Genomic DNA, 24,086 nt, shown 5'->3' with positions numbered 1-24,086 from the left:
CATGCTTTGAAAAACAAATTACTCTTTTTAATGGCACATATTATTGCACCATGCAATTAAAATCTGAGTGATGGCCGTAATACACTTTTTCCACCTAGCAGCCATTTTACTCCACTGTTTTCTCAGTTGATTGAAGCACCTGCCAGACTCAGGTTGATCCTTATGAATAAATTTAAATCTTGATCCAATGCAATCAGTGAGATCCTGATGCAGTTTTAGTTACCTACTGAGCAGAGCACCCATAGTGGAGATCAATCAGGTATGGTTAAAACTTTGTGGCGTCTAGAGGAGCTGGAATACTCCTACAAATACAATCCTCCCACCCCCATCCCCATTGATGACTTATCCTGACTGTCAGCTTGGCACAATCTTTGCAGGGCCAAATGATGGTGAACCACTTCAGGGTGCCCTTTTAGTGAGCAGCTGGCCAGCAGAATGTTAATAGACCTCGACCATTAAAATGGACCTTTTTTAAATGACAGGTCCTAAGCCTTACATCCCTTCATCTTTCTGTCCACGCGCTAACAGTCCCATTCACACTCCTGTTAACAGTCCCATTCCCACCCCCATCCCCATGTGAGTTTTACACAGACAAATGTGATGCACAAGCATGCAGAGATCGTTTAAAATATGTTGAGGACATTTAGTGACTGTAAAGGAATGGGCAATATAAATATAAAATTATATTAAAATAAATAGATTATGGTTTTAGGTGAGAAATAATTTTGTATGACTGTATTAAACATTTATGCTCCTGCTTTTGTTAGGGCCCTGGATCAGAATCCAATGGTATATCAACAGCTTGGACCCCAACAATTTTTCTATTTTGGCATAAATATGAGGAAAGGATGCTTCACCCCAGGAGTAATTTCACTGACAAATTAGGGATGTTTTATCAAAACAAGCTTTATTCACAACACAGTCTAAGCATAAGTCTAACAAAATGAAATAGTTTAACAATCGTTAAACAACTCGATCAGGCGGGGTGGTTCGAGTGAATCCCAGTAGCCCTCACGTCTGTCAGGAACCCCGATTTTTGGCTGAGGAACCATTCACCAGAGCATCAGGATTCTTGCCGGCCATCTGAAGTTGGAGAATTGCCCCCAGTATGATTTTAAAGCATTCCAAAGCATAATAGACGCTATCATGTTGGAGATGGCATCACACCTAAGTGTTCGACAAATCATTTTCTCTCTGCATAGGGACAGTATATTCTTTTCCCCAAGATGCAACATGTGTAATCAAGCAATGAATTCTTTTGACATGCTAGATTCTCATATTAACAAGAAAATGCCTTCCAAATCCTTTTCTATGACAATAGTGTCTGCTTAATTAAGTTAAACATTTGTCCAAGATAACGTAATGAAAAGCTAGTGAAGCCCTTTGAATATTTCAAGTAATCTGTAATGAAGTTCTGCAGGTACTGCAATGAGTGATTTAAATAATTTCATGTCATCTGAAATATTTTCACATTGCATCCTTTACTGCTCAATTAGGCTTGAGCTCCATTTTTACGATCAGAAAGAATATCATGTTCTTTTTCACCTTATTGCTGTGTTGTGATACACTAATGGTGGGATTCTCCAATCTTATTCATTCCTGCCTTGCTGCCAGTGAGAATGGAGAATTTGACACTCAGCCAACACTCCATTCACTGCAGTGGCACCGGAGAATCCCAGCCATGGATGAGGTCAGAGGTTTCCGGCGTGTGTTTGTATACATTGTCATTGCATGACACTAAATGTAATTATTGTTTGTGAGCTAGCATCAAATGGTGTATTAGTATTATTTCAGGAATTCAGGATAATTACAGATGAGAGATGCCATTCAGCCCAATTTACTTGGTCCAACTATAGTGTAAGGTCCTAGCTCATATGGGGTTAATGCGGGAATGAATACTGTAGCACCCACACAATGTGAGAGAACACATGACCTTAAGGGTTAGTCTAGTTTTCAACAGATCATGGAGCAAGCATGGAGACAACTCCTAACTTGAACCCTTGACTGTATGTGTATAGTTCTTGCGGTGAATAAATACATACAGTTAACTTACTTAAGTCGACGAAGACTTCATTAAGACTGAACAAACTGTATCCAACACCCTACAACATGGTGCCAGTGAATGGACAAACACAAAATCTCATAAAAAATGCAGAAAAACTAAAATCACATTACTGAGGACTTTGGAAAAAATAAATTCATTAGAAACATGATTGTTCAGATAAAAAGACAGAAGCTCAACAAATTAACACACTGCTTTATTTGGAAGGCCTGGTGGCAGACAACATTATAGCTGGAAAAGGAATCAAATAATCATCTGTCAAATTTGAAGTACTAAAGTACTAAAGTTATTCAATGTTTATTTTAACCAAAAATGTAACAACATATCTTAAAGGGCTAAATTTAATAAGCATGGCTAGCAGTCAGGAAAACCCATAAAGTCATTCATTAATAATCGTTATATGATAGCTGAAAGCTACAACTACAAAGACCTGAGGCGGAATTTTACAACCTCATCACGTTCCCTTTACAGCGGAAAAAAGTCATGAAATCAGGTGTGATGCGACTAGCAGTTTTCGCGCCCATTCTCATTTTACCACAAAAAAATCGGCGCAATCAGGACTCTGCCCAAAACGAGCGAAATGTCAATTTGCATTTTTTTGCATTCATCACATTGCAATTAGAGAGCTTCACTCTCAATCGTCCCAGCTCACCTGCCTTAACGACTTTGTTCGCCGCAGTTGGAATCAGTAAGGAAAACATTTCAAGTATAATAGGCACCGGAGCAGTGAGGGTGAGCGAGGAGATAAGTCTCTGCTTTCAAATTGTTTGGACTCTCAGCACAAACCCAGGTTTGAGCACTGACCTTGGGTCTTAGTGCTGACTCTAGACCCCACTACGAGCAGCAGCAAGCACTGCTGCTGATGGGAAATGGGCTGGGAACTCTCTGAATTGGCAGTGCTGCAGCCTCAGGACTTGTCAAGCAGCAGTGTTGGTGGCCAGTACTGCATGGGTTCTAGGTGTGTGTTTATGAGTGGAAGAGGGGAATGGTGGGTGGGGCTGTGTTGTCATTCTGGGAGGCTGTGGGGGGGAATGTGGGGGGTGTGGGTTGCTGGGGGGTTGTTGGGGAGAGTGTGGGGAGTGTGTGTTGCTGGGCTGGAGGCGAGCAGAGTTCTTTAACCTCTCCATCTGTCTCTCCCCCACCCCCCCCATTTCAGATTGATGAGATGGCTTTTGCAGTGCAATCCATTGAACTTGCTGTTCTTTTGGTTGCTGCTGGAGCTGAGGAGGAGGAGCAGGAGGCTGAATTGTGGGCGGAGGAGGCCCAGGCTTTACCACTTGCAGGAGGAGAGGGAGACAGCTGCCGGAGGCAGCATGTGGCCACCATTCACCTGGGGAGGTGGTGGTGGGGGGGGGGGGGGAGGGGGGGGGGTGTTGGGAGGGGGGAGTAGGGCGGGGAGGGGAGGTGGGGTGGGGGGGGAGGTGGGAGGGGGGAGCGGGGTGGGGGGGGAGGCGGGGGCGGCTGGGGGGGCTGGGGGGAAGTGCAGGAGAAGGAGGGAGCAGAAATGCTGGCAGTTCCGCATGCATGGTTCCTTTGGACTGTTGGACATAGCCTGCACCCGATGGCTCCAGCTCCGAAAGGAGACAGTGCGACACCTGTGCCATTTGCTGCAAGACCTAGCAACTTGAGGCGGGGATAGCACCCACTCCTGGTGGCTATGAAAGTGAAGGCCGCCTTCAACTTTTATGCCACTGGGTCCTTCCAGACGCCAGTGGAGATCTTTGAGGCATTTCCCAATCATCCATCCACAAGTGTGTGAAGGAGGTCACGGATGCCCTGTATTCCCAGGCTGGCCAGTATATTAAATTTGACCTGGATCAGGCCCAGCAGGAAGCCCAGGCTGCAGGATTTCCAGCCACCGCGGGCATGCCAAATGTGCAGGGGGCTATAGACTGCACCCACGTCACTCTCAAGGCCCCGGTGAAGAATCCTGGAACATTCATGAACAGAAAGGGCTTTCATTCAATAAATATGCAGTTGGTGTGTGACCATCAGCTGAACATCATGGCACTTCTGTGCCAAATACCCCAGCAGCCATGCATGACAGTTTTACATTGAGGAGCTCCGATGTCCCGGAGGTCTTTGAGGAGGAGCTCAGGGTGCAGGGATGGCTCGTCGGAGACATGGGGTACCTGCTTCGGACTTGACTGATGACGCCTGTGCGGCAGCCTGAGACTGAGGCGGAGACCCAATATAATGAGGCCCATGTTGCCACCCAGTCAATAGTGGAGCGGTGCATAGGGCTCCTCAAAATGTGGTTCAGGTGCCTGGACTGCTTTGGCAGGGCCTTTCAATATAGCCCCCTGATATTGTCCCGCATTGTGGTGGTGTGCTATGCCCTACAGAACCTGGCACAGCAGCGAGGAGACCTTTGGAGGAGGAGGACGTGGAAACCGACCAGCCTGGTGTCGCTGAGGCGGAAGCCGCCCAGCAGGAGGAGGAGGATGACGATGACGAGCAACACCACCCAGACACTGGAGGGCTGACAGCAGCAAGGGTCAGGCATACAAGGGTGACGAGGGAGACCCTGATCACCACGCGCTTTGGTCACTAGGGGCCTCTGTTGCCTCATGTAGGTTTCATACCACCCCACCCCCTGCAATCCTACAATTTCCTGCAACATTGAAACATCAGAGTGTTGGACCTGGGTACACTGTCTTAGCGAGTTTCTGTGGCAAGCAGGAGGGTAATGACGACTTGCTATGCGCTATTGTGATGGTGCAAACTAGCCTGACTTCTACCTGAGCTCCATATGCATGCTGGCACCTGGGCCCACATCAGGGAGCACTAATCACCCATGCAGGGCCCCAGGGCAGGTGGGGTGGGGGTTGGGAGGATGCTGGCAATCTCTCCTGTGTTCTGGGGATACCATGGCAGATGTTGCAAGTCACTGCCAATGCATGCCACCTGCTGTAGCCAGTGAATTTTTTGAGCGCCTTGATTTTCACAGTGGTAGTGCGCTGAGGGGCCTTCCCCATTGACATCAATGTGCAGGGTCCTTCTGGTGATCTTGGACTAAGTACATTCCTGTTAGAGGCTAATCAGAGACAAATTAGTCGCAGGTGTTGGGTGAAATATTCATGCCAATAAAAGTGCATTCAAAATAATTGATCAAATAAAAGCATGTAAAAGTGAGACTTTAAAGGGCCTAAATATTCTATCCAACGAGTGTTGCCCTTCACCCGTGCTATCTTAGTGTCGCTACAACTTCTTAACTTTATGTGGGCTGCCACTATATCTCAGTGTCTCCCCAGGATGTACATCGGAGGTGGAGCTGGCCAGTTGCCTACTGCGCCCTGTGGCCTGTGATGCCCTTGGCGATCGTCCTCTGGAGGGCCTGGACCTTGAGGACCCTGGCTGGCTTCCAGGTGTCAGGGACGTATCCATGACAGCCTCTTCATCCTGCTGCCCCTGAGATATCCCCATGTCAGGAAGGGGTGAGTCAGAAGGTGTAGCCTCAGCTGCAGTCCCCTGTGGAAGGCCTTGGCACAGACTTAAGTCTTTCATCCTCACTTTGGGTTCCTGTAGGTCTCTTGGTCACTTCATGGGACAGCAATGCTTCTGCAGTGAGCTCCAGAAACTATGGCATCACCAGGCCATGCCAGTCCTGGAGGACCACCTGCATTCTTGCCATAGTGGTCGAGCCCTCTGCGAAGGCCCTCTGAGTCAGGGGCCACCTGTCAAAGGCAGCAGCAAGTACTCTCTGAGACTGGGCCACGCTCTGCAGCCCTCAGCCATGACCCTCTGCAATTGGGCCACATTCTCAATGTCTGCTCCCATAGCCCACTGTGCCTCAGCACTGTCCCGCTGGGTCTGCTGCAAGCTCTGCAGCCTCTCTGCTGTGACCCTCTGTAACTCGGCCACATTCTCAAGGGCTGCAGCCATAGCCCACTGTGTCTCAGCACAGTCCCACTGGGTCACCTGCAAGCTCACAAACCTCTCAGCCATGGGCCACAGAGTCTCGATAAGCCTGTTGAGGCCTTCAGCTGTGGCCTGCTATGACTCAGCCATGGCCCTCTGGGACTCCACCGTGGCCTTCTGTGACTCGGCTGTCGCTTGGACCCTGCCACTCATGGCGAGGATTTCCTGGCCTAGGCTTTCCACCTGGGGCGCCACCTTTGCAGTGTTGGCCTGGGAACCACACAAGACAGGTAATAGTTGGTCCCCCTGAAAGCTTTGTGAAACAGGGTACACAAGGCAAGCAATACTCTAATCGACCAGTAGAACAACTGTGCCAGCGCTGTGGAGCAAAGTGCTCTATAGGCGAGATCAATGTCCTGTAATTTTAGTCCAGTGCTTTCCCTGTAACAGAATTTGACTTTTTGGGTAGAAGTTTCTGAAAAAATGGCGAAGTGTCAGGGTCTAACTGAAAACTGCGTGTTTCTCTACAGAATTACAGACAAGGTTTTAGACCAGACTTTCTAGCACTTAGTGCACAAAAAATCTGGGGTGTGGTTTATGCCGTCTCTGGTGGGGTGGGACCTGATGAAGCCGACAAGGCCAGTTCCACAGAGATCGGGGCTGCAGTAGCTGGCCCCTTTAAGGTGGAGAGGTTCATGTGACCCAAGTGCCCAATGGGAAAAGAGAGCAGGGATTTTAGGGCAGAGTGCAGGCTTTTGTAGCCAGAGTGGATCCTGGTAGCTGGAAATACTCTGCGTATATATTGTGTTTGTAAATAAACCATTGTAGTTCGTTATACTAACTGGTGGTCACCAATCCTGGCAACTACTACAAGGGCGCCATCTTTAAAGGGCACCCCAATCTGCATTTAAATTAAGCTCCCCCAATACCCCCCTAAACATGGAGTGCTACCCCCACAAGCTGTAGGGCAACCCCCCCCCCACCACCATAGAAGTATCTGGTGTACTCTCCCCCTTCTTTCCCCCCCCCACCAACACTGTCATTGGGGCTCTCCCCTCTGCCCCCATCACACATAAGGGAACTTCCTCGCAATGGAAAAGTATTACCTCTGCCAGAGCCCACTTGGCACTGTTCATTTCATGTGCCCTGAGAAGTGCCCACTTGGCACTACCAGGGTGCTAAGGAGCAATGCCCAGCCATGGCCCTCAACACCTGAAGCCATGGCCCTCAACACCAGTAATGATTCACATCAATATGATATCATGCTGCTGGCGGGGGTGGGGGTGATGCATCAATTGTGGGTAGAGGATATGGCACAAAGCCATTTAATTACATTCAAATGTTTTCAAAACCATGGACATCAGGTTCACACCAAAGGGTGTGAAGTGTGAACCTGATCATGTCACCTGTGGGGAAGATCTCAAACTGAGGTCTCACCAGTACAAATCCCATTATAGCTGTAAAATCTCACAAGAGGTCCATAACGAGAATTATGCCCATGGCAAATTGGGCTGCTAATTTCTGCCCTCCAGCAAACTCTGCAAGGCCAAGTATCTAAACACACAGAAGATCCAAAGGTTGAGACTGCACACTAAGAGGGCACACAACCATGCTTCTTAGTTGAGGTCAAAGATCCTGTATTTTCATTTTGGAATGTGGACATTTTAGTTAACGGCCTTCTCACAAACTTTAAATTGGGCACAGGAGCCAGTTACGGTCTTATTGGACAAAGAATCATGGCTGGGAGACCTCTGGCTTCAAATGACATACACATCATTCTAGAGGCCTGGAAGAACCTAATTTCCAGTTATAGGCATGATTCTGGAGCCATTAAGGTGTGCCAGCAAACAAGGATGGCGTGCATTGATGAATATTAAGTGTGCATTGTTGGCATTCAAGAAGGCATGTGAATATTCCTGTAGGGATGGTATCCTTGCTTTGCAGCTGTGTCAATATGCAAGAATGCTAAACCACTGCTACATATATCAACCTGTAGAGATTTTGCATGTGGTATGCAGAGATTCCTGTTTCCAGATATCTAAAGTAGCTGTTACTGGGTAATGTTTCGTCATCCAACTGCATTGTAAAGTCAGAATCTTATACTGGTTTTCTTTTTAAATTTTTTGAAACTTAATATAATGTGTATTTTTTTTCTCAGATCATCAACCTCTTTGTGGCTGTAATCATGGATAATTTTGACTATTTAACTCGCGATTGGTCCATTCTTGGTCCTCATCATCTGGATGAATTTAAGAGAATCTGGGCTGAGTATGACCCTGAAGCCAAGTAAGTGTTACACTTAATTCCTAGAATTTAAAACATTCATTTTAATTACTGTATACACTTTTTTGTTTTATATTCTATGTTGATCTAACACAAACCCTATTCTATATGTCATATTTATCTGCATCTTAGACTCTCAGCTGTACATTATGCGTTAGCCTAACTTCCAGACTTTAGGCTTGAAGAATCACCACTTCTGTTTCCTAACTCTGAACCATACATTATATGAAAGTATACCATAGATGTTTCCCTTTGCTACACTTGGGGAATCAACATAAGTCCAGTGTAGGAAAAACAGAGGTGCAGAGATAAATTTCTGAGACAGGTTTCTGCCACAGTGGGTTGTACTGCATTGTGCCCATTTGTATCAATGACAGTTCACCCGCAGCTCAGTTGTAACCTATATGTCAGGGTCATCAGTGCTTATGTCTCTGCCTTGATGATATCCTCACTGCCATCCAAAAGACAAAAACGTCATCCTTTGGGGATCTTTGACGCAACAATTGGCCATGAGTCTGATTTCTGGAATGGAAACGAGGTGGAAAAGGTCACTGCAAATGGCATCCTCCTGCTTATAAAGTGTGCTCAGCATGGCCTCCTCCTCTGTCAGTGGATAAATTGAAACCCACATGGAGGAATCCTAGATGAAAGCATTAACACCTCCTTCATTATGTCATTGTGCTGGTCAAAGGTCTAAGTATGGGTTATTGATGCCAGCTAGACAGATTATCGACTTGTTTGATGAACATTCACTGAGCACTAAGACATTGTAAGATACGGAAGTTCAAGAAAAAGAAGATCACTGTCACAGCCCTAAAACAGCCCAAGCAAAGAGAGGAATTCCAAGTGCAGCTCATGACTAAACTGGAAAATCTTTCCAGATTAAATTGCAGAAGACTGAAGTTAAACAAAGTTAGTTGTAGTTGATTCTTGTTCCCAGACCATTGGGTTATGCATCGCTTTCACCAGGACTGGTTTGCCTAAAATGATGCTCAAGTATGTGACCTCCTGGAACAAAAACAAGTTTTCATTGCCTGGCAGAATAACCCAAGGTTTCAACTCAAGAAGGCTCCTTAGTGTCCCAAAATGTGTAGATTAGATGGATTAGCCATTGGAAATGTGTGGAGTTATGGGGATAGGGCAGGGTAGAGGGCCTAGGTCAATTACTCTGTCAGAGAGTTGGTGCAGACTCGATGGACCATATGGCCTCTTCTGCACTATAGGGATTCTATTATTCAATAAGGCAGCTTTTGATCAGCACAAGGCTGACACCCAAAGACAGATCAAGGAAGTGTGGTGGGAAAAGAAAACCTGATATGTTTTTATGAATTCGTTCACAGGATGTGGGGGTCACTGGCAAGGCCAGCATCCCTAATTGCTCTTGAGAAGATGTTGATGAGCTGCCTTTTTGAACTGCTGCAGTCTTTGTGGTATAGGTCTACCCACAGTGCTGTTAGGAAAGGAGTTCCAAGATTCTGACCCAATGATAGTGAAGGAACAGCGATATAATAAGCTGATAATAATAACATGCAAAGTGTTTTTGAAGCCACCAGGGCCAGATTAATAGACTGAGCTCAATCGGACAAAATCCCATTCGTTCACAAGATGCTGTTTTCGTTCTTAAGAATGATAATGCCATCCATCAATACTGGAAGGAATGTTTTGAACAACTCCTCAACCGTGAATCTACAGTGGCAGTTGATACTCTCCAGGCTTCCCCTAGTACCCTGTGGTAGAAATCTATTGGTGAACCACCACGAATGGGAGAATTTGGTCAGGAACTCTTTATTGCATTCATTGAACTGACAATGGTGAGATTGGGCAGAGTCAACATTGATTTATGGAAGGAAATCATGTTTGACAAATCTGTTGCAGTTTTTTGAGACTTTGACTAGTAGAACAAATAAAAGAGTACCAATGGATGTGGGTTATTTGAGTTTTCAGAAGGTTTTCAATAAAATCCCACAGAGGGAGTTAGTAAGCAAACTTCAACCTCATGGGATTGAGGGAAACATACTGACATGGATTGAGGATTAGTTAATGGGCAGAAAACAGAAAGTAGGTATAAATAGATCATCCTCAGGTTGGCAAGCTGTTACTAGTGGGATACCACAAGGATTAGTGGATTTTTAAATTAATTCGTGGGCCAACATTTATTGCCCATCCCTAATTGCCCTTGAACTGAGTGGCTTGCTCGGCCATTTCAGAGAGAAGTTGAAAGTCAACCTGTGGTTCTGGAATCACATGTAGGCCAGGCCAGATAAGGGCGGCAGATTTCCTTCCTGAAAGGACACTAGTGCACCAGATGGGTTTTTCTGACAATCGACCATGGTTTCTTGGCCATCAATGGATCCTTAATTCCAGGGCTTGAGCCCCAGCTATTCACAATCAATATCAGTTAGTTGGATATGTGGACCAAACGTAATATTTCCACGTTTTCTGATGACACAAAGCTTGATAGAAATGTGCATTTTGAGGAGAATACTAAAAGGCTTCAAGGAGACTTCGATAGACTGAGTGGGCAAGAACACGACAGATGGAATGTAACATGGAAAAACGTGAAGTTCTCCAGTTTGGTGGGAAAAACAGAAATGCAGAGTATTGGAGGGATTGGAAAATGTTGATGTCCAAAGAGTGCTCTGTTCATAAGTCACTGAAAGCTCACATGCAAGTGCAGCAAGGAATTAGAATGGCAAATAGTATGTTAATCTTTATTGCAAGGGAATTTGAGCTCAGGAGTAAGGAAATCTTGCTGCATTTGTATAGAGCATTGGTGAGGCCATGCCCGGAGCATTGCATACAGTTTTGGTCTCTTTATCCAAGGAAATGCAATAAAGGCTCACTTGGCTAATCCATTGAATGGCAGGATTATCCCATGAGGAGAGATTGAGGAAACTGGGCTTGTATTCTCTGGAGTGTAGAAGAATGAGTGGTGTTCTCATTGATGTGTACAAAATTCTTACAGAGCTTGACAGGGTAGGTGCAGGAAGGATATTTTCCCTGGTTGGGAGGCCTAGAACCAGGGAAGACAGAAAAGAGGCATACTATTTAGGACTGAGATGAGGAGGAATTTCTTCAATCAAAGGGTAGTGAAGCTTTGGATTTCTCTATCCCAGAGGGCTCTGGAGGCTTAGTCATTAAGTATGTTCAAGACAGAGATCCATTGATTTTTAGATAGTAAAGGCATAAAGGAATATGGAGATAGTGTGGGAAAATGGTATTGAAGCAGAAGATCAGCCATGATCCAAATAAATAGTGGAGTAGACTCAAGAACCTATTCCTATTTTCTGTGTTCCTATGTTCCTTTAAAATCAACTTCAACAAGCTGTACATTGTGTCTGGCTGGCCAAAAAACAGCATCTTATTCTCTCAACATTCAAATGATCAACATTACAGGCGAGGACAAAGAAAATGCTTCAAAGACACTCTGAAGCATTCTGTGAAGAATGGTGGTAGTGATTTTGAACTCAGGATGGCAACAACTTATCGGTCAAGCTTCCAGTCCCATCTTAATGATGAGGCAGAGCGGCAACAGAGGGGAGAGAAAAAGAAACAAATTATGCATTTGGGAGCTCACAACCTTGTGGGATGTCCTGGCCCATGTGCCCAAAGATACGCAGGTCAAAAATTGGCTTGTTCAATCAAATGAAAATAGACCTTATCCTCAAATTGAGGGACAGTCGATGACAATGATACTCCTGAAAATTTTAATGTTTCCTTGGGAGATGCATCTATAGTGGTTGTAGCCTTAGACTTTGTTAGAATTTTCAATTCTGGGTTTGAAATCAAGTTGCCATTTCAGTCCCAACCCTGCACAAACTTTTAAAGAACCTGACCAATTAATGGCAGGGCATGGGCTCACCATCCAGTTGAGGATGGCAGGCAGGATAATGAATCTGGTCAATTTGAGGCCTCTAGCTTGGACACACCAACAGCCCCACTGGCTGAGGTGGGAGCCTGAGGATATATAATGGAGAGAGACAATGTAGAGGTGCACTCTGAACAAGTCAGTTTTTTATAATTTTAAAAAGCCACAACTGCCTGGCCACAGTTGTGGAGGACAACCCAACAAAGGAAGAGCCAGTAGCCACAGCAGCTGTTATGAATCAGGGGATGGCCCCTCACATGATCCATTGCACCAATATCCCTTACCACTCTGAGCCAATCAAGTTGGCATGGATATGGTTAAAGCCAGTGGATGCTACTCATGACAACTGAAAATCTTAGGTGGCATAATAATAGGGGTAAATAACATTAAGTGCCCTGAATTGGCTGCCTGCCAATAAACAGCAAGCAGCCAATCCAGTCCCAAGTCACTCTCATTGACTCAGAGTCAGGATGTATTTTGTTCATGTGGGCATCGCTGACTAGGCATGCATTTGTTGCCCATCTTAATTGCCCTTGTTCAGAGGGCGTATACATCACCATCTCCCCCAATGGTGACAAGAATGGTGGCAAGGAACTAGCACAGAGTCTAGCAGCACAAAGTTACATGGCTGCCTGCCTCCAATCTCAGCCCTGACAAATTCAAAAATCTGGCCCTCTGACTACAAAGGGATACCTGACACAAGGCTCAGGTCAAAACTCTTGCAGTCTCGAATATTTGAGGAATTTCTGGTGGCAGAACTCAGATAGCCAATAGGTTTGACAGAGGAAAGTCTATTTATTTATCTCCTGCTTAGGCTGCAAGTGCTTACTACCTGTATAACCTATTAACTCTGCACACTTTGTTCTGTTCATTTGTCACATATATTATGGCTTAGAGTTTCCACTCAATTGCACTTTCTCTTTCGTGCAATTTTCCAATATCAATGCAAAGGTGTGAGGGGTGAGTTGGCTATGATGGAACTTCTTTAAAATGCATGATAGTGGATAGACAACGGCTAATATTTAAGAAACAAAAGCATGCATTGTCACAGTTACATATTCTTTTCTGGTCAAAATCACAAAACGAAAAGTGGCCCAACCTTAGCTAACAAAAGAAACTAAAGATAGTGTTAGATCCATAAATGAGTCATATAAAGTTGCTCGAAAAAAATAGCAAGCCTGAGAATTTGGAGCAGTTTCAAATTCAACAAAGGAGGACCAGGAGATTGATTAGCAGGGGAGATGTAGAGCCTGGCAGTAAAATTACAAAAAGCATAAAAGTGAACTATAGAAGTTTCTGTGAGTATGTAAAAATAAAGATTAATGAAGACAAATGTAGGTCCCTTACAATCTGAAATGGAAGAATTTACAATAGACTACAAGGAAATGGCAGAGCAATTAAACAAATATTTTAGTTCTGTTTTCACGGATGACAACACCAATAATTTCCCAGTAATGCTAGGTAACCAACGGTGGCATGAGAAGGAGGAAATAAAGAAAAATAGTACTAGTGTAAGAAACCTAACACTGGAGAAATTAATGGGATTGAAAGGTGATGAATCCTCAGAGTATGAGAATCTACATCTAGGGTACTAAAAAACGTGGCCATGGATGTGTTGGTTGTCATCTTCCAAAATTCTGTAGATTCCGGAACAGTCTGGCAGATTGGAGGGTGGTAAATGGAACCCCGTTGTTTAAAAAGGAGGGAGAAAACAGATCGGTTAGCCTAACATTAGTAGTAGATAAAATGCTAGATTCTAATACATAGGATATGATAATAGGAACCTTAGAAAATATCAAAAGGAGTAGACAAGGTCAGCATGGAGTTATGAAAGAAAAATCATGTTTGACAAACATACTGGAGTTTTTTTAAGGATGTAACTAGCAAAATAGATAAGGAAGAACCAGTGCATGTGGTGTATTTGAATTTTCAGAAAGGCTTTGATAAAATTCCACACAAGAGGTTGGTGTGCAAAATTTGAGCACATGGGTTTGGGAAAAATATAACGGCATGGATTGAGAACTGGTTAGCAGACAAGAAATAAAGAGTAGGAATAAATGGGTCTTTTTCAAAGTGGCAGGCAGTGACTAGTGGGGTGCCACAGGGATCAGTGTTTTGACCCCCAGCTAGTCATAATACACATCAATGATTTGGATGAGGGATCCAGTTTGCTGATGACACAAAACTAAGTGGGTATGTGAATAGTAAGGAGGCTTCAAGGTGATTTAGAAAAGTTGAGTGAGTGAGCAAATACATGGTAGATTCAGTGTAACATGGATAAGTGTAAAGTTATCCACTTTGGTGGGAAAAACAGAATGGCAGAGTATTATTTAAATGGTGACAGATTGGGAAATGTTACTTTTTAATTCATTCATGGGATGTGACCATCACAAGCTAGGCCAGCATTTATTGCCCATCCCTAATTGTGGACTGAGTGGCTAGGTAGGCCATTTCAGAGGACATTTAAGAGTCAACCACATTCTGTGGATCTGGAATCACATGTAGGCCAGATCAGGTAAGGATAGCAGCAATCCTCCTCTCAAGGACATAATGAACCAGATGGATTTTTATGACAAACGATAATGGTTTTATGGTCATCATTAGACATTCTTGATTCTTATTGAATTCCACTATCTGCCATGGTGGGATTCAAATCCAGGTCCCCAGAGTATTACTCTAGGTCTCTGGATTACTAGTTCAGTGACAATACCACTACGCCATTGCTTCCCCATACTACACCAATGCCTCTATCCAAAGAGACCTGGGTGTCCTTGTACACCAATCTCTGAAAGCAAGCAAGCAGGTGCAGCAAGTCGTTAGGACCGCAAATGGAATGTTGGTCTTCGTTGCAAGAGGAAATTAGTACAAGAACAAGGAATTCCGTGCTGCAGCTGTACAGAGCTTTAGTGAGACCACACCTGGAGTATTATGTGCAGTTTTGGTCTCCTTACTGAAGAATGGATATGCTTGCCATAGAGGGAGTGTAGCAAAAGTTCACCAGGCTGATTCTTGGGGTGGCAGGATTGTCGTATGAGGAGAAATTGGGTCGACTAGGCCTATCTTCACTCGAGTTTAGAAGAATTAGAGGGATCTCATTGAAACAAAGAAAATTCTGACAGGGCTGGACAGACTTGATCCAAGGACGATGTTCCCCTGGCTTGGGGGGGTGGAGGTGGTGAACAAGTGGTCATAATCTCAGGATAAGGGGTGGACCATTTAGGACTGAGATGAGGACAAAGTTCTTCACTCATAGGGTGTCGAACCTGTGGAGTTCTCTATCACAGAAGGCTGTGTCAGCCAAATCAATGAATATATTTAAGAAGGCAATAGATTTATGGACACTAAAGGCATCAAAGGGTTTGGGAAGAAAATGGAGCATGGCGTTCAGATGAATAAAGGATTTGTCATATGAGGAGCAGTTGAGGAATCTGGGTCTATACTCAATGGAGTTCAGAAAGATGAGGGGGATCTAATTGAAACTTACAGAATACTAAGATGCCTAGATAGAGTGGATGTGTAGAGGATGTTTCCACTAGTGGGAGAGACTAGAACTCGAGGGCACAACCTCAGAGTGAAGGGATGCTCCTTTAAAACTGAGATGAAGAGGAATTTCTTCAGCCAGATGGCGTTGAATCTGTGGAACTCGTTGCCACAGAGGGCGGTGGAGGCCAGGACATTGAGTGTCTTTAAGACAGAGATAGATAGGTTCTTGATCAATAAAGGGATCAAGAGTTATGGGGAAAAGGCAAAGGAATGGGGATGAGAATCATTTGAGCCATGATTGAATGGCAGAGCAGACTTCATGGGCCGAATGGCCTAATTCTGCTCCTATATCTTACGGTCTTATGGATCAACCATGATCATTTTAAATGATGGAGCAGGCTCGAGGGGTCGAACGGCCCACTTCTGTTCCTATTTTCTATGTTTCTAAAATACCACTGAATTCGAAATGAAAATTGCTTTCAGCACAACTCGGGTTCCACGATCCTTTATGTTAGTTTTTACAAACATCATGCTAGAAGTAGGCCCCACCCACAAATTTAGCCCTCAGGTGAACTAATGACCATTGGAAGTTGCTGCTAATTGCACTTATTTGCAGGCCTTCCAGGATCCTTCAAAAATTAAGTTGGATATCTTTGGATGCAAGGACATCAATGGGTAAATTTTGAAAGGTTTTCAATTTAGAAAACTAGAAAATAGTTTTATACATTTTTTCAAAATGTCATTTTCAGTCATTTAAAATCAGATGGTACACAAGTGGTGGTTTGGTGCTGAATTAAAATGCTTGGTTTTGTGATAAATCATAATGCACCCAATAGCCACTTTTTCAATTCCTTAATTTTCATTTTAACACACTGCTCCATTACAGTAGTTCAAAGCAGATTCTGTTTTTCCTAACATGCAAATATATTTGAGCAGAAACTGTGGGGAGAAAACATTTTTAAAAACAGATACAATTTTGGATGTAATTTGTGCCAGAATCACCAATTGCAGCCAAAGTTGAACTCTACGGGGGCAATTTTGAGCCAGCACTCGCAATGGCCGTAGAACGCTCATTTTAATATGTTAGCATATTATTTTGAACCTGCACAGAATTTTCAGCTGGCGCTGGTATGGCGTCATGTCGGCACCATTTACAACAGATCTATAGAAACGTGAACCTGGGGCCTTCACTTCTGAGGAGGGTTTCAGAGGTGAGGCAGCCAGCACCCCGGCAGTGTGCACTGCTCAGGGGGCATCGGAGAGGACTTAGGGGACACGGAAAGGCTCAACTCGGAACCGGGGATGGGGGTCCCAGAATCACCATTTCTGGGAGAGGGGTCATGAAGCTTGACTTGCAGGCTTTCACTACCGTTCATGTGGTATACAGGTAGCACTTCCCATGTCCTCTTTCCTAGGTTCCTGTCCATATAGCGGTTGAGGGAGCACCCTTCCTTACTGGGAGCTGGCAAGATGGTGGGAGGGATATAACACTGCCATTCACACACTTCACAGGGATGAGGCACCGGGTGAGTTCAGTGGTACTCCCGAGCTTGATGGCATGAACAGATAGGATGGAAGCTCTGCAGGTGAACAAAGTGAAATTTATTGACAAACATTCAAAACAAAATGATGACCTTACTGCAATAGTTCCTACATTCACCTGTGCTCATGAAGTGCCTATGGTTCCTTAATTGTCCTCACCTTGCCACTATGTCTAGGTGTCTCCCCAGGATCCACAGCTGAGATTGAATCAGCCTGATAGTATCCACGCCCTTTTCCTGAGATGACCTTGGCAAGCATCCCCTGGGGGGCTGAAACTTTAAGGGTCCCGACCTGCTTTCAGGCAGCGCAGATGTTGGACTCCTCGGTGTCAGGGGCTAGAGGCGTGTCGCTCACAGGAAGGGGGGTATCAGATGGGCCAGAGATGCCCAGGGCCCCTGGCTGGAGGACCCCGAGCTGTACTCCTGTTGATCCTCTTCCCTTCAGATTCCTGGGAGCCCATGTGCTATTCCATGGGTTGGAGGGGCAGCTGGAGTGTGATCCCAGAAGCCTCACCGTCCTCTGGCGCAGACACTCATTGATTCCCACCAGTGCCTGCACCAGGCAGTTGAAGTCCTGTACCATGGTGCAGAGATCCCCTGCCACTGATGCATGTCCTTCACCAAGGTCTCCACTGCGGACACTAACCTCACAGTGTTGGCCTCAGTGCACTGCCATGACGGCACCATCTCTACGGATAGAAGATGGCGGCACTCTTCCAATCGGCCTTGAGCTCTGAGGAGGGCTGCTGTCATCCCTTCCTGACTCGCCCACTCTGTCTTTACAGCTCTAGCAGCTGTGGGACAACTGGGCCCAGGGGCACATCATCGGCCTCGAGCTCAGCAGAGTCCAGGGCTCTGGCATCCCTCCAAGTGTCGGTTCCCCGGAACGTCCTTGCCTCCACCTGCTGTGGATCTTCAACTGTGCCATGTTCACCAGTAAGTGACCCAGACGCCTGCCTACCTATTGGTCCCACCAAAGTTTGGGAATCTGTGCCACGTGTAGGTGACTACTGTGATGCATCTTCCACGGTGGGGCCGGAGAAGTTACCCTCCGCACTGCTGGAGTCAGGTGATTCCAGGGGGCACAAGAATGGCCCGGCCTGTTTCGGTGGCCAGCCTGCAAGAGATAGCACATGGCATCAGTGCATTACAGCGAATACCAAGGGAACATCGTTTGCTCTCTTGAGACTTTCTTCCTCACGTTTCTTTGCTGCCCCAACTTCACGAGCAGCACAGACACACTCTTCCTCCTCCACAGCCAGATCAAAGGCAGCTCCTCGAAGTGTGTGAGGGTTCGCAACTTGGGCATGACCACAGCGGGCTGTGCCTGCTGACGCTTACTGTTGTCCTGCAATGACAGAGAGGAAGAGTGTGGATGGGAGTGTTGACATTTAAGATGGTGATGAGGTGTGGTAGGCATGGGGCTTGGATGAGAGCTAGAATGTGCGGACCATAGCAGTTACTGGGGGAACATGGTGATTGTGGGAGGGAAAGGGGGACCTAGTGCCTGGTGTTGGCAAAGGCCAAGGTGGCTGAGTGCAAGACAGGGTTGGGGTGCAATGGGTGTGTGAGGATGTCCAGTGGAAGACTGGGATGATTCACTTACCCTGGCTGAGCGAAGAAGATCATTCGTCATCGTCCGACGCTGCTCCCCCATCCTCTTCAAAGAATGTGTTTTCATTTTACCACAGTTTGTAAATAACATAAATTCCCTAACTAACGTTGCCTCCATTTTTGTCTTCGCATATTACTCTGCATTTGCCAAGAACCGTGTTAGAACTGTGCACGCTCAGCCTGTTATTTTAAACACACTGCCGCTTCATGTACCACTTCTTCTGACCCCTTGCTCTTTCTTGCTCATTGCTTCCCACTCCCGACCCTCTCGCTCCCTCTTACCTCACCCCTTCTTTCTCCCAACTCTTCCATTCCATCTTGCCACTTTCTTCTCCCAATCTCCTCATTGACTCCCATTCGCACTGTCCTGTCCCACTCCCATCATTCTTTCCCATCCACTCTTCCCTCTTCCAGCCTCCTTACTGCTTCCCATTCACTGCCTCGCTTTCCTCCCTTCTCCCAAGCCCTTTGAGCAACAGCAAGTACAAGTACAAACCTGCTACAGGCTGGTGTGAGATCTGACACACCTCTAACATGCTGCCAACTTTAGGTCCATATCTGAACCCACCGTTAGGAAATCAAAATTTTGCATACTGCCCAATTCAGTCACACCACATGCCACATTGCCCACTCTTGCAATCTCCATGAAATAGCCCACATGAGCTCACTTCTCCTTTTCACCTCTTGCACTGTGGCCTCCAGCACTTAATCAGAGTACCTGGGGGAGTCCTCTCTCTGACCTGCTGTTCCATCTATCAGTTTTCCTCCTGCCTATGAAGTCTCTCTCCAAACCACTTCCAGCAACTGCTGCAGCCAAAATGAATCTCCCCTTTAGAAGTGCTGAATAAAGTGAAGCCAGTTTGCTAGCTTCATATGAGCCTTGAACTCTTGAGGCCAGAGTTTAATCTGACGCATGGGAGGGGTTGCAATGTGGGGCGGGAGGGGGAAATAGGGTTGCAAATTCTCTAAAACTTTCCTGGAGTCTCCAGGAGTTGAAGATCAATCTTCAGGACATTGCTATATGAACCTCTGAAGAAAAAGCATAATGACAATTTTTAAAATTGGTTTTATTTGTCATTTTCTTTGAATATTTCTCTTTACAAGATTTAAATACTGAAAATGGGAGGGGATGGAAAGGTTATTTGGCTAACAGTCAAAAATTATCCAGTTGAGCAAGAAAGCAATGGGTCACAAATGAGATACATTGGGGAACAAATGGCAGAAGCGTGGAATCAAGTTCTTTGTTGAAACTACCAGGAATATATTTAATCACAGAGGACATTGGGGAAAAAATCAGCAGTCTGGCAGCATCTAACATTAACACTTCGAGTCCTTTGACTCTTCATGAGTCAAAAAACTCAAAATGTTAATTTTATTTCTCTCCTAATTGATGCTTGCAGATCGGCTGAGTTTTTCCAGCATCTTCTGTTCTTGTTTCAGATTCCAGCATTGCAGTATTTTGCTTATTTTGTACATTTAATCACAGTGGGCATGCTAGGGGACGGAGACCTATAGAATCGGAAGGAAGGTGTACGGTGGGTTGCCCATGGCTTTATTGACTTTGTATAACTGGCCAACCGAAGACCTATTAAGGACCTCTTCTTGCCATCAATGGTAGAGTAGTGTGGTGGTGTGGGACATTCTTCCATGTGAGGAGATTGCCCAGTAAAAGCCTGCATCCTCCCTGCGGGCTCAGGGGTGGGAAAGCCCTCATGAACAGACGGTCTGTGACCCGTGGAGGGCCTGGCTGATCGGCCTGGTAAGCCCAACCCCTGTCCCAGATGTTTCAAGGGAGTATAGTCCCAGCTGTGGTCACTGCTCCTGATAGCTCTGCTGGGACTAGAGATTTCCTAGCCCTTGGCAGTTTCATTGTGTACTCCTCATAACTTGATTTCCTACCTATCTTTGTATCATCAGCAATTTTGGCTACAATATACTCGATTTCTTTATCCAACTCATTAATATTGTTCATAGATAGTTGAGGCCCCATCATAGATCACTGTGACACTCCACATTTTGCCAAACTATTCACTATCAGCTGGTGCTTTCAAACGTCATGTGGAGCGCTGGAAATTGGTTGCTTGCAAATTCGTCCACTGTCTTAATAGATGTGTACAGAATCAATTAGAAGAAAAAGGGAGTAATTGGCAGCAAGAACAGCCTTTACTCGGACAAAAAGGGCAATATTTTCACATCTTTTATTCAATATTTGCTGTTTATTCTGTTTCAGGGGTCGCATCAAGCACTTGGATGTTGTTACACTCTTGAGAAGGATACAACCCCCTTTAGGATTTGGCAAGCTGTGTCCACATAGAGTGGCCTGCAAAGTAAGTAACAATACACTTTGGAAATACTTCTCCCAACCTCCCTACCCAACTCATGAGCCATTAGCTGGTAAAGATGCACCCATAGAGGAAGAATTTTTTCATTATTTGTGATAAACTTGTAAATGTGAGAACTTATTGAGAACAAATATGAGACTGTGCAGGGGAAAGCAGTGGCAGCCAACTTCATGGCCCATGAGTGGGTCGGCTGCACAAGTGGGGAGGAAGAAGAATGGCAGGGCTGTAGTGGTAGAGGATTAAATTATAAGGGAACAGACGACCATTTTTACAGCTGTAGCAGAGACCTCTGGATATGTTGCCAGGGTCAGGGATGTCACTGAACAACTGCAGGGCATTTTGAAGGGGAAGGGCAAACAGACAGATATTGTGATGCATATTGGTACCAACAATATAGGTAGAAAAAGGGATGAGGCCTGCAAGCAGAATCTAGAGAGCTTGGAAATAGATTAAAAAACAGGGCCAGGAAGGTAGTAATCTCTGGATTACTTCTGGTGCCAGGTGCCACTGATTTTAGAAATAGGAGGTTAGTCCAGATGAATGCATTCCTGCAGAGATGGTGCAGGAGGGAGGGCTTTAGATTTCTGGAGTATTGGGACCATTTTTGAGGTCAGTGGGACCTGTAGAAGGTGGACAGGTTGCACCTGAACTAAAATTGGACCAGCGTCCTTGCAGGGAGGTTTTCTAGTGCTGTTGGGGAGGGTTTAAACTAATTTGGCAGGTAGATGGGATCCTGAGTGAAAGTTCAGCAGGGGGAGATGTGCAGCCAAAATTAGAAGAGACAGCAAGTGAGCCAGGATGGCATAGATGTTATGGGCTGGTTAAGGCACAAGGGAGTTTGGCAAGATTGGGTGGTACTTATTTTAATGCAAGGAGTCTGACGAACAAGGCAGATGAGTTGAGGGCACATATTAAAATTTGGGGGTATGATGTCATTGCTGTCACTGAGACATGATTGAGAGAAAGGAGGGATTGGGAGCTCAATATTCCAGGATATAGGATCTTTTGGCAAGACAGGGAAAGAGGTAAAAGAGGAGGGGGGTGTCGCGATTTTGATCAGGGAATCAATTACAGCAGTAAGAAGGGACAACATCTTAGAAGGCTCTTCAAATGAAGCCATATGGGTAGAACTTAACAACCAAAAAGGAGCAATCACATTGCTAGGAGTGTTCTATAGGCTCCCTAACAGTCTGAAAGAAATAGAAGGCAAATTTCAGAGAAATGTAACAGTAATAGGATAGTGATAGTGGGGTATTTCAAATTCCCCAACATTAATTGGGATAGTCATAGTGTGAAAGGTTTAGAGGGAGCGGGATTCTTAAAATGCATCCAGGTGGATTTTTTTAAGCCAGTACATAGAAAATCCTACAAAAGAGGGGGGTCCTGGACTTAATCTTGGGCAACAGAGCCGAGCAAGGGGTTGAAGTATCAATGGGGGAGCATTTTTCAGACAGCGATCCATTAAATTCAAGATTGTTATGGAAAAGGACAAGGATAGGCCTGAAATCAAAGTTCTACACTGGGAGAAAGCTGGTTTCAAAAAGATCAGATGTGATTTGGCCAGAGTGGACTTGGAGTAGACACTTTTAGTTAAATCTGTGACAGAACAGTGGGACTCATTCAAGAGGAAATAGGGAGAGTACAGGGCCACCATGTTCCAATAAAGAAAAAGGATATGACCAACAAATCCAGTGATCCCTGGATATTGAAGGATATACAACATTGGATGAAGAGGAAAAGGAAGGCTTATGGCAGACATCAAGGGCTCAAAACTGCAGAGGCCCTAGAGGAGTGTAGAATATGCAAGAGGGAACTTAAAAAGGAAATTAGGAGAGCAAAAAGAGGACATGAAAGGATACTGACAGGTAAAATAAAGGACAATCCAAAGTTGTGTTACAAATACATTAAGGGTAAAAAGATAACTCAGAAAAGAGTCGGGTCCATTAAGGACCACAGTGGTAATTTGTGTGTGGATCTGTAGGGTTCTAAATGAATACTTTGTGTCGGTGTTCACTAGTGAGACTGACAATGTGGGTACAGAAATTAGGGAGAAGGACTGTGATTCAATTAAAGAAATTAACGTAGACCGAGAGGAGGTCCTGAGTGGTTTGGCAGTCTTAAAGGTAGACAAAACTCCAGGGCTGGTTGAAATATATCCCTAACTATTGAATGAGGCAAGGGAGGAAATGGCAAGGGCACTCACAATAATTTTCAATTCCTCTCTGGCCACAGGAGAGGTGCTGAAGGACTGGAGGACAGCCAGCCAATGTGGTACTGTTATTCAAGAAAGGAGGAAGGGATAAACCAGGAAACTACAAGCCAATCAGTCTAACCTCAGTGGTAGGGAAACTATTGGAAGAAATTCTGAGAAACAGAATTAATCTGCATTTGGAGAGGCAAGAATTAATCAAACAGCATGGTTTTGTTCAGGGCAGGTCATGTCTGACCAATTTGATTGAATCTTGTGAAGAGGTGACCAGGTGTGTCGATGAGGGCAATGCATTTGACACAGTCTACTTGAACTTCAGCAAGGCTTTTGATAAGGTTTCGCATGGGAGATTGACAGCAAAGGTAAGAGCCCAAGGAATCAAACTGGATCCAGAATTGACTAAGTGACAGGAAGCAGAGGGTGATAGTCAAGGATTTTTTTCTGACTGGAAGACTGTCCAATGGGGGTCCTGCAGGGATCAGTGTTGGGGCCCTTGCTGTTTGTGGTTTATATAAATGATTTTGACTTGAAATTGGTGGGGTGGTAAATAGTGAGGAGGATATCCTTAGATTACAGAGAGATATAGACAGATGGTCAGATGGGCTGATCAGTGGCAAGTGGAATTCAATCCGAGTAAGTGTGAGGTGATGCACTTGAGCAGGATAAACAAGACAAGGGAATACATGTTGACAATAGGACCTTGGGAAGTACTGAGAATCAGAGGGACCTTGGTGTACATGTACACCGGTCCCTAAGGAAGAAGGACTGGTGGATGAAGTGGTTAAGAAGGCATATGATATCTTTGCCTTTATTAGCCGAGGCA

The 24,086-nt window shown here is 45.1% G+C and overlaps 1 protein-coding gene across 1 annotated transcript in view; it reads left to right on the top strand.

The window, feature by feature from the left end:
• LOC144498638 (voltage-dependent L-type calcium channel subunit alpha-1C-like) overlaps nucleotides 1-24,086 on the top strand; it is a 1,025,631-nt gene that overhangs the window by 916,195 nt on the left and 85,350 nt on the right. Inside the window, exons 36-37 of the mRNA XM_078220060.1 lie at nucleotides 8,082-8,209; nucleotides 20,943-21,039. Coding sequence (XP_078076186.1) covers nucleotides 8,082-8,209; nucleotides 20,943-21,039 — 225 coding nt within the window. The remainder of the gene's footprint in view (nucleotides 1-8,081; nucleotides 8,210-20,942; nucleotides 21,040-24,086) is intronic.

This window comes from Mustelus asterias, chromosome 9, assembly GCF_964213995.1.
Source record: "Mustelus asterias chromosome 9, sMusAst1.hap1.1, whole genome shotgun sequence".
In the NCBI taxonomy this organism is placed as follows: domain Eukaryota; kingdom Metazoa; phylum Chordata; class Chondrichthyes; order Carcharhiniformes; family Triakidae; genus Mustelus; species Mustelus asterias.
This window is presented reverse-complemented; position numbering and strand designations above follow the sequence as displayed.